At 42.3% G+C, this 11,340-nt stretch overlaps 1 protein-coding gene across 1 annotated transcript; it reads right to left on the minus strand.

Moving 5' to 3' along the window:
• Positions 1 to 10,150: 10,150 nt before the first annotated feature.
• Positions 10,151 to 11,140, minus strand: LOC120246352 (olfactory receptor 1D2). The gene has a single exon (XM_039253822.1). It carries the CDS (start codon positions 11,111 to 11,113, stop codon positions 10,151 to 10,153), a length of 963 nt encoding a protein of 320 aa, XP_039109753.1. The 5' UTR covers positions 11,114 to 11,140.
• Between the last annotated feature and the right edge of the window lie 200 nt (positions 11,141 to 11,340).

Consider the following 11,340-nt stretch of genomic DNA (forward strand, 5'->3'; position numbering starts at 1 on the left):
GAAGAGGTATATACATATATATATGTGTGTGTGTGTGTATTTAATGTGAGCAATGAAGTAACAACAAAGAAAAGCATAACATGGAAAATCTTTATGCAGCTTAGTCTTTCTAGGGATTTTTAATCTGACATACTCAATATTATAGAAGTAATGTATGTCTTATTTTAAATTCTATCAGCTTATCATATTCTTGAAGTACTTGAAGATTAGTACGTTATAGTTTTGGTATTGCATAGATTTAGAGTGATATTTAAAATAAATATATGCATTATAGGAAATGGATATTCGACAATTGGGCAAAAGAGGGAGATAAGGACAAATATTGTAAGGGAAAAGAAAAATTATTATTATTTGCCGAGAGAACGATCTATCTGGGAAACCAAAGATAATGAACTGAAATGCCATTAGAAATAAAAAGGGATTTCAGTAAAGTGGCCAATCACACAATGAAAAGACTCAAAGCTAATGGTGATCTCATAAGTATACACTGCAGTGATTAAGACTGTTGTCAGACATTGGAATTTAAGGGCAAGTGCTGCCTCTTACTAAGTGTGAAACCTCCGGCCACTTATCTGAGCTCCTAAAGAGTCTTTGAGACTCCAGTTCCTTATTTGAAAAATGGGTCAGGAGGGAAGAAAATTAAGTAGTAAATCGCTTAACACAGAGAGCTTGCATGCAGTGAACTCTCAACAAATATTGTCTATTATTATATGTAAATAATAATCAGGAAAAATAAGGCTAAAATATAGTATGAAATAATAGCATCTAAATTATCAACAAATAGATCTATGCATTAATATATTACAAGAAATAGGCATGATCTTCAAATCCTCCAGAGAGGCATAAAGCAAAAATGTAATAAATGGATGGATATGCCAGATTCCAAATGGAAAACTGAAATATTACAAAGATATAAAGTCTACTATTGACCTATTCAAAGTCAAAGTTCTGAGTTTTTTTCTAATGTTTATTTATTTTTGAGAGAGAGAGAGCGAGAGCATAAGTGTGGAAGGGACAGTGGGGAGGGGGAGGACAGGGGATGTGAAGCAGACTCTGCGTTGACAGCAGAGAGCCCAGTGTGGGGCTTGAACTCAAGAACTATGAGATCATAACCTGAGCTGCAGCCAGACACTTAACCTGAGCCACGTAGGTGCCCCTAATGGGGTTTTTAAGAAATAAAAGCTAATCTAAATTTCACATAAAGATAAGCATGAAAATAAGCTAGGGAAGAGTTGGGGGAAAAAAGGGATTAAGAAGGAGGTACTTCGTCTACCAACTATAAAGGATTCCAAAAGTGTGTGGTACTGGTGCTGGACTGACAGATCAATAGCATGGGAAAGAAGCTTTAGAAACAGACCCAAGTACATGTGGGATTTAGTGAGTTGTTATAACAGGTCAAAGTTGCATTATTCAATAAATAGCATTGGGGCAACTGTCTATTTTTGGGAAGTTAGATCAGTCTGTAAGATTTTGTGTGTCAATTATACTTCAATTTAGAAAAAGAAATGAAGAGCGAAATAAGTCAGGCAGAGAAAGACAAATATCATATGTTTGCACGTATAGGAGGATTAGGAGGAACTTAACGGAAGACCAAGGGGGAGAAGAAGGGGGGAAATAGTGGGGGAGAGGGAGAGAGGCAAACCATGAAAGACTCTTGAATACTGAGAACAAACTGAGGACTGATGGGTGTTGGGGGGGAGAGGGGAGATGGGCATGGAGGAGGGCACTTGTGGGGATGAGCACTGGGTGTTATATGGAAACCAATTTGAAAATAAACTATTTGTAAAAAAAAATCATACAAAACTGAATGATAAAAAAATAATAAAAAAGAAATGAAGGTTGAACTGAACTGTATAGAATAGTCGGCATTTAGTGCATTTGAGATGAAGAAATGGGAAAGAGTCATAAGCCCAAGAGACTAAATGAATACATGAAGGTACAGATAAAAAGGCAGTTATGTTGAAAATCAGTCACTGTGTCAAAGAAAATAGGCCTGTTTTGCAAATTCGGTCTGGAACATGATGATTCTGAAGTAGTAGCAGGATAAACAAATGTAGGTGTGAGGACAATGAATAACCTATGAGATAAAAATAATTTGGGACTCTTGGTTTTAGGGGGGAGGCCAACCTGGCCTTTAGCATATGAGTGGATTCGTTATCTCAATTGATAGAGTTAAATTTCCAGATGCCCACTGTCACTGGTACAGTGGGAGGAGATTTTGAGTCATAACTTTGAGTCCATGTCCCAGCTTAACATATAAAACTTTTTTTTTAAGTTTGTTTTAGAGAGAGAGAGAGAGAGCAAAAGCAGGATGTTGGCAGAGAGATAAAAAGGGAGAGAGAGAGAATCCCAAGCAGGCTCCATGCTGTCAGCAGAGCCCAATGCAAGGCTCGAACCCACTAAATGTGAGATCATGACCTGAGCTGAAATCAAGAGCCTGACACTTAAGTGACTGAGCCATCCAGATGCCCCCATGCAACTGTTTTTGAGCGAAGAACTCCCCTATACTGTGTAGTTGGTTAAACAAGTGTTGAAAGCTTTATGTATATTAAGATCTTATATTTATTCCATGAACAGCATAATTTGTTTCTGTTTCTCCATTTTATAGATGAGATGACCAAGATTTAGAAGGTTAATGAGTTCCCCAGTGTTGCTCAAGGAGTAATTCATGGAGCTGGAATTTGATTACCCTTTTCTGCCTCTAAGTTCCATGCCTTAACTGCTCTGCCATGCATTAAGGAAAAGTAATGATTCTTACCTCACTGTGGGTTTAGAGAAGAGCTCAAATGCTGGAGGAGATAGATCTTTTCCAACCCTAAATCCATATGTAAATGGAGGAGCTGTTATGGGGTCATGAAGGGAATCTTATTATTAACCATTTTGCAAGCTTTTATCTCTTAATCCCCTAAAGTAGGAAATCTTACTCTCAGGACAAAGAGGTATCATGGACTTAGTTGCTCCTCCATCCTGTGCCTGGCTCTGCCTACCACATAGATGGGAGCAGGGAATGACGGTGCCTGCAGGGAATGACCAGGATGTCCTAGTGAAGACTCACTTGTAGCTGGCCCCTTGGTGCAGTCTACATGGTTGAGAGAGAGAGAGAGAGAGAATGTATCATTATGGACTTCCCATACTTGGTCAGGTCAGGAGCCAGAAAACAAAAGAGAGACAGAAAGATAACCAGGCTATTTCCCAGAAGACTTGAGTGCTGTGCCAATGAAGAGAATTAGCAGGGGAAGTGATTTCTCAACATAGAAGGTATTTGAACAGGCTGCACAATATGGTAGGCTCAGTGATCGTTTCAGAGCTGATGCAAGCATTTAGTGGAAGTAGATTATAGTTAAGAGCCTTTTAACTTAAGATTCCAAACTATAGAGTGTTCATGTGGTCGTCCTTTGTCACGTGAGTGAAAATGGGAGTAACTCTACACAGTCTCTGGAGACTTTCTGTGCAAACAGCTTCCCGTATTTGTTGCTTATCACCATAAAATTCACCTATGGTTCAGAATTATGAATGAGATAATTTATTCTCTCAGTACTTAAGGGAGGGTTTTAGCTAAGAGATCTGTCCCAGGTCATGGAATGGTTTGGCGACAGGATGAGGCTGTGATTGGGAATTCCAAGCCACATGTTTGCTTTGTTAGCCTAGAACTGGGAGGAAGTGGAAAACCTGGAAACAAAAAGTCACCAGGGGGTGGGCTGCTTGCCTCTTGGGAAAGCAGAGTTTCGGTGAGAATGAGCAGTGATGGACTCATTCCAGAGATCACTTCAAGTCAACTCCCCCCCACCCCCAATGGTCTAAGAATGGAAAAGAACATCATGGTGACTCTGAGTGACCCCAACCCTGAGCACACTAAGCCTTCACCTCTGTTTCTGCCATAGATACAAAAGTCTTTCATCTCCTTCGACCTCATCAGAAACTACTTCTTTCAACAGCCTATTTGCCTGGATTGAGGGCCCTCTGGGATATCTGCCTCATGGGGGGAATGAAGGAAGCAAGGAAGAGGGCTGGGAAAAATCAGAGGACACCCAGAGGGAATTATATCTTTGCTTTCTAGCCCTCAAGGAAAGTGTCCCCCACACTTTAGTGTGCATCAGAATCTCCTGTGATACTTTAAAACAAAACAAAAGCTTTTCTGGTCCCCTTCCTAGAAATATTGGTTCTATTTTGTTCCTTTTTAGCAATCACCTGGTGATTCTGATTGTACAGAAATGCTGTTCTGAGTCTGTAAGACTCAATGGATTCTGAACACTTGTGTGGTCAAATGGCGTTAGAGACACAGACCCCTCTGCAGTGCAGCTGTGTGGGGGAACAGGGAGTGGAGGGGTGGTCCAGCTTGATGTTGGAAAACTCCCCTCTGTGGCTCCTTAGCTGCAGGACCTTGAGAAGGGCAAGAAACCTCCCTGAGCCTCCTCATCCCACCCATGAAGGCTTGGGAATCCCATGCAACAGAGCATGTGCCAGCACTTTGAAAACTGCAGAGCACTGAAAACATTGAAGGGATTGCTAATTACCTTCAAATATTAAAGGATTAAATTATATGAAGACTGTCAAAGTTTGTGAGTATATTTGTGAGATAAAAGGCAGAGAAAAGATGAGAAAGGAGAAAAGGGAAAGAATGTGAGCCAGTGGTGTGCAGACCTTACCCACACTGTTCTGTGCTGCTCTGAGTTGCCTGGTTCTGTCTCCAGATTCTTCCTGCATTGGATGAAAATTCAATCCGAGCATAAAGGACCCTAAGACTGCTTTCTGAATGGGACTTGATTTGTCCTTTTGGCTAAAGGTGGGAAGAGAGGAATTGGCCACTGAATAAGCAGTCCATGCAAAAGAGGAGACAGAATGGCAGGCTGTGGAAGCCCTGAGGAGGATGGGGGATCTGAAAACTGATTGTCAGATCCTAAGATCAAAAAAGTAGGGACTGAACTGGGACCACACCAGGGCTATTTATCAGTTTTGGAAAGTCACAGGGGAAGCAATCCCAAGGCAGCTTATTGAGATGAACCTGGATAATTGCTCCAATGTTAACACCTATATGCAAAGGTCTTGGGAAACGAATCTTGTTTACAAGGAATAAATCAACTGCACTTAGGCAAGCAATCCTAAAGGGTGCCCTAGGAGTTAGATTCATCCAGAAATAAAGAACTACACACACATGCTACAGCCTGGCTTTGAGTCATCAGAGCTCCAGAAAATCTCAAGCACTGAACTTTCAGGATCCCAGATTGCTAGCGACTCTGAGTTCTAAGTCAAAGAAAGCAAAGAAAGCCTTATTTGTAGGAAAACAACTTCCATTGTTTTTGTCAGTCATATTTTCAGATATAATTCAGAGCACAAAGCCAAGGATAAGCAGACACACCAGGAAATAAGATACTGAAAGCAAGAGGCAACAGCTGAAAGGCATATAGTGACTCCAGATAATAGAACAATTGGACACAGAATGAAAAATAATGGTGTTCGTGACGTTTTGGGATAATGAACCAATTGTGAAATGTTGGTAGGACTTTTTACAAACTGAGCAAACATGAGTAACCAGCAGTCAGATAAAGAACACATGATAGCCCTGCAGAAATCCTGCCTTGTGTTCTTTTAGTCACTCACTAAACTCAGACAACAGACCCTGACTCCTAAGAGCATGAATTAGTTTACCCATTTTTGTACTTTCATGAAATGGAAGTACACCTTTTGCACTCTCTTTTTTGTCTGTTTCTTTCACTCAACATTACATATGTGAGATTCACACACATTGTTGTATATGGTTGTAGAGTGTTCATGTTCATTGCTGTGTAGAGTTCTATTGTGTGACTGTGCCATTAAAATCTGTCTTCCCATTGATGGGCACTTGTGGTTTCCAGTGTTTGTCTTAAGAATAGTGCAGCTACACACTCCTCTTAGTCATTTTTTTTTCTTTTATGCAGGGACACTTTCTGGATGACAGGGCAGGTGCTAATTGAATTTAAAATGTTTTATTTATTTTTGAGAAAAGACAGAGACAGCATGAGCAGGGGAGGGTCAGAGAGAGAGGGAGATACAGAATCCAAAGGCAGGCTCCAGGCTCTGAGCTAGCTGTCAGCACAGAGCCCAACGCGGGGCTCAAATCCACAAACTGTGAGATCATGACCTGACCCAAAGTCGGATGCTTAAATGACTGAGTCACCCAGGCACCCCCTTTTTCTTCAGTTTTAACTGTTTTGGAAAGCTACTCCATTTGTTTTTGTTTTTTGTTGTTGTTGTTGTTGTTGTTTTACAAATAGTTTATTGTCAAATTGGTTTCCATATAACACCCAGTGCTCATCCCCACAAGTGCCCTCCTCCATGCCTTTCTCCCCCCATCCATCAGTCCTCAGTTTTTGTCAGCATTCAAGAGTCTCTCATGATTTGCCTCTCTCCCTTTCCCCCACCATTTCTCCCCTTCTTCTCCCCCTTGTTCCTCCGTCAAGTTCCTCCTAATCCTCCTATACGTGCAAACATATGATATTTGTCCTTCTCTGCCTGACTTATTTCGCTCAGCATAACACCCTCAAGGTCCATCCATGTTGCTACACATGGCCAGATTTCATTCTTTCTCATTGCCATGTAGTATTCCATCGTATAGATAAACCACATCTTCTTGATCCATTCGTCCGTTGATGGACACTTAGGCTCTTTCCATGTTTCAGCTATTGTTGAGAGTGCTGCTATGAACATTGGGGTACATGTGCTCCTATGTATCAGCATTTCTGTATCCCTTGGGTAAATTCCTAGCAGTGCTATTGCTGGGTCATAGGAGAGTTCTATTGTTAGTTTCCTGAGGAACCTCCACACTGTTTTCCAGAGGGACTGTACCAGTTTACATTCCCACCAACAGTGTGGGAGGGTGCCCATTTCTCCACATCCTCGGTAGCATCTAGAGTTCTCTGATTTGCTCATTTTAGCCACTCTGACTGGCGTGAGGTGGTATCTCAGTGTGGTTTTGATTTGTATCTCCCTGATGAGGAGGGATGCTGATCCCATTCACAATTGCACAAAAAAACAAAATACCTAGGAATAAACCTAACCAAGGATACGAGAGATCTGTATGATGAAAACTAATTGAATTTAGAAGGCAGTGCTGTACAGCTTCCTCTAGTGTTTGTAACATAGTATTTATATGTTCCCTCAGGTAGTGAGTGAGAGTTCCAGTTGCTCCACATTCTGTTTTTTAAATATTTATTGTGATAGAAAGAATGCACATGAGCTGGGGAGGGGCAGAGAGAGAGAGAGAAGGAGGGAGGGAGAGAGAATCCCAAGCCAACTGTGTTGACAAGCACAGAACCCAATTTGAGCTCGAATTCACAAACTGTGAGATCATGACCTGAGCTGGAAGCAAGAGCCTGATGCTTAACCCACTGAGACACCCAGGCACCCCTGCTCCACATACTTCCTCCCTTTTTCCCTCCGTCCCTCCTTCCTTTCCTCCCTCCCTCTCTCTTTCTTTTGTTCTTTTGTCCTTCCTTCCTTCCTTCCTTCCTTCCTTCCTTCCTTCCTTCCTTCCTTCCTTCCTTCCTTCCTCTCTCTCTCTTTCTCTCTCTCTCTCTTTCTTTCTTTCTTTCTTTCTTTCTTTCTTTCTTTCTTTCTTTCTTTCTGAGAGTGCATACTCAAGCAAACAGAGGAGGGGCAGAGAGAGAAGGAGAGAGAGAATCCCAAGCAGTCTCCATGCTGTCAGCACAGAACCCTATGCAGTGCTCAATCCCATGAGTCATGAGATCATGATCTGAGCCCAAATCAAGAGTCAGAGGCTCAACCAACTGAGCCATGGCAGGCACCTCTGCTCCTCATTCTCAACTTGACCTGGTGTTTTCCATCCTTTTTATTGGGGATTTCTGGTGAGTGTGTGGTGGTGGTATCTTGTGGTTTTAATTTGCATGTCCCTGCTGACTAAAGAGGTTAAACACTTTTTCATGTAGTTATTCTCCACAGGTATATTATCTTGTGTAGATTATCTGTTCATGTCTTGTGCTCATTTTTCTATTGGGTTACCTGTCTCTTTCATGTTGATTGTAGGAGTTATGTATTCTGTTTAGGAGTCCTTTGTCAGATGTGTCCAGTAATATCTTTAACTTTGTGGTTATCTTTTATTCAACTAATGGTGGGTCCTGAAACATAGGAGATTTTAATTTTAAAATACTCTAATTTATCAATTTTTATTTTATAGATAGTGTTGTTTGTATCTTATTTAAGAATCTTTGCTAATCTTTGCCACTATTCTCCTATATTTTCCTCGGCAGTGGGCAGTTGCATAGCGCCCTCTGGGGCTCAGATCTTCCCTCCCAAGGAGGGCAGGTAAAACCTTTCAGGTTTCAATATTTTACCTTTAAATATGCTCTCAATGAAGACTTGACTTTTATCAGGTGAGAGACAGATCAAGATGTTTTTCCTTCCAAAAGTTGGATATCCAATTTGTCCAGCACCATTTATTGAAATGTTTATCTTTCTCCTGCTACATTGCAGTGCAAATATCCAGAGGAACAAGTCACGTGACTGGAATCTTGAAACTTTCAGTTTCATCACTGCTGTCCCCCGACTCCCACCTCTGGAGAGGGGCGATGGGCTGGAGAGTGAATCGCCAGCGCCCAGTGATTTAATCAATCATGCCTATGTAATGAGGCTTCAATAAAAACCCAAAAGATGGGATTCAAAGAGCTTCTGGATTGGTGACACCACCACCAATGTCCAGAGAGAGCATAGAAGCTCCATGCTCCTTCCCACATATCTTGCCCTATTCATCTCTTTCATCTGATTGCTGCTGAATAATAACCAGTAATCTAGTAAGTAAATTATTTCTCTGAGTTAAAGATACTTTAGCAAATTCGTTGATCCCAAAGAGGGGATTGTTGGAGCCTCCCATCTGTAGCTGGTCTGTCAGAAGCACAGGTGACAACTTAGACTTGTGATTGGTGTCTGAAGTGAGGGAAGGGCAGTCTTACAGGACTGAGCCCTTAACCTGTGAGATTTGAGGCTATCTCCAGGTAGATAGTGTCAGAATTGAGTTGAATTATAGGATACTCATCCATCTGGTATCAAAGAATTGCTTGATGGTGTTGAAAAAAAATATGCTGTCAAAATTGTAGAACCTAAGTAGACTTTGGGTCTCACAATTACATTTTCCCTTCTGTTGACATCATCACCACCCTGTTCATGAGCATGCTTAAGATGCTTGAGACTTTTGTTGTTAGGGAATGAAGAAGAGATGAGGGATAAGGAACCACAGGAATAAAAGACAGGATGGAGTTTTCCAAAGACAAAGTCTGACCTCTTGCACAGAAAAGAAATGCAGGAAAAAGGCAAGAGAGGTAGTTTTGATTTGATGCCCAAAGGACAAAAATCTCCCCAGAGCAAAAGAGAGGAATCTTGTCATTTCTGTGTGAATGTCAGTGGTTATGTGCAGAGGAACTGTGGGTCATAACTGAAGTAGTGGGAGCTGTAGGCAGCAGAGCATCAGGTAAAGGGTGGCCTCACTCAGGACATCTGGCGTGGGAGTGGTGCATGTTGTCTTCCATAAATGACTTGCAGGCAGCAGGCTCCTTAGAGAAGTTCAGAGTTCAGAGACTATGTCTGGGTGTGTTCTAGAGAACATAAGAGTCCCCACTGGGCCATAACTGGGTATATGTAGATAAGGCTGGGACTGTGGTCCCATGTCAGGCAAGTTGAAGGATCTGATTTTGCAAACTTCCAGTATTACTGTTACTGACCTTATCTGTTGCCAAGGCTGCTGTGGTTTGGTGAACATTGGGTTACATATACATTTCTTTTCTCCATCACAGATATATGAGCTCATTCTGAGCTGGATATATGTACTAAACACTCCTGTATCCCCCATAGGATAATGTCTTGCACATGGTGAAAGGAAATTCCCAGTTTCTTTTTTTTTTTAATGTTTATATATTTATTTAGAGAGAGAGACTGAGAGAGTGCACATTATGTGCATGTGTGTAAGATTTGGGGAGGGACAGAGAGGGCGGAGAGAGAGAATCTCAGCAGGTGCTGCGCTGTCAGTTCAGAACCCAACATGGGGCTCGATCTCATGAAGCATGAGATCATGACCTGAGCCAAAATCAAGGATCAGTCATTTCATCGACTGAGCGACCCAGGGTCCCCTCCCAGTTTCTACTTTAATGTCCTTTCCAAAATTAGCTCATGTCAACCTCTGGAAGGCTTTCCCTAAGAGGAGTCTTCCCAGAGCCCCATGCATGTCCTTGTTCCTCAGGCTGTAGATGAAAGGGTTCATCATGGGGGTCACCACAGCATACATCACTGTGGCTACAGAGTCCTTCATGGAATAGGTGTGGAGGGGCTGCAGATATACCATACAAAGAGTCCCATAGAAGAGGGAGACCACAGCCAAATGAGAGGCACAGGTGGAGAAGGCTTTGTATTTGCTAGAGGCTGAAGGTATTCGAAGGATGGCCCTGACGATCCAGACATAGGACATGATCATGAACCCTAGTGGGGCAAGGAAGATGAAGGATCCTGTAGCAATCAGCACTGTGTGATTGACTTGGGTGTTGGAACATGCAAGCCTCAGCAGGACATACATCTCACAGAAGATGTAATGGATCTTCCGGGACCCACAGAAGGTCACCCTGGTCATGAGGAGGGTGTGGGTGAGACCATAGAGGACAGAAAGTGCCCAACACAAGGTGAGGAGCAAAATGCAGAGTCCAGGGCTCATGGCCGTGGTGTAATGGAGGGGGCGGCAGATGGCTACATAGCGGTCATATGCCATTATCACTAAGATGAGGTTGTCCAGGGCCACCAAGGAGACCAGGAAGTAGAGCTGTGTCAGACACCCCGCATAGGAGATGGCTTTGTTCTGGGACTGAAGGCTCACCAGCATCTTGGGGATTGTATTGGTGACAAAGAAGAGGTCAGTGAAGGAGAGGTTGGCCAGGAAGAAGTACATGGGCGTGTGCAAGCGGGGATCAAAGCTGATGGCCAGGATGATGAGCACATTTCCCACTACCGTGACCAGGTACATAGACAGGAACATCCAGAACAGGACCCGTTGCTGCTCAGGACTCTCTGAGAGCCCCACGAGCAGGAACTCGAAGACTCCACTCTGGTTGCTTCCATGCATTTCCCCAACTCTCTGCAACATCAGCACCACCAAATGTTCACTTAATGTATTCAACTGAAGAAAGATATTTAAATAAGCAAAATCAACTGTTTTCTTAGCATTATAAATATCATAGGCTAAATGTTATAACTTTTCTTTTTTGGGGTAAGAGAGAATGCAGTGACATACAAAAGCTGTTAATAACATGGAAAATTTTTATGCAACTTAGTAATTCCAGCAACTTCTAATCTGACATATTCCATACTGTA

The sequence above is a fragment of the Hyaena hyaena genome, unplaced genomic scaffold (genome assembly GCF_003009895.1).
Source record: "Hyaena hyaena isolate Hyena2069 unplaced genomic scaffold, ASM300989v1 scaffold_10, whole genome shotgun sequence".
NCBI classification, from domain to species: Eukaryota; Metazoa; Chordata; class Mammalia; order Carnivora; family Hyaenidae; genus Hyaena; species Hyaena hyaena.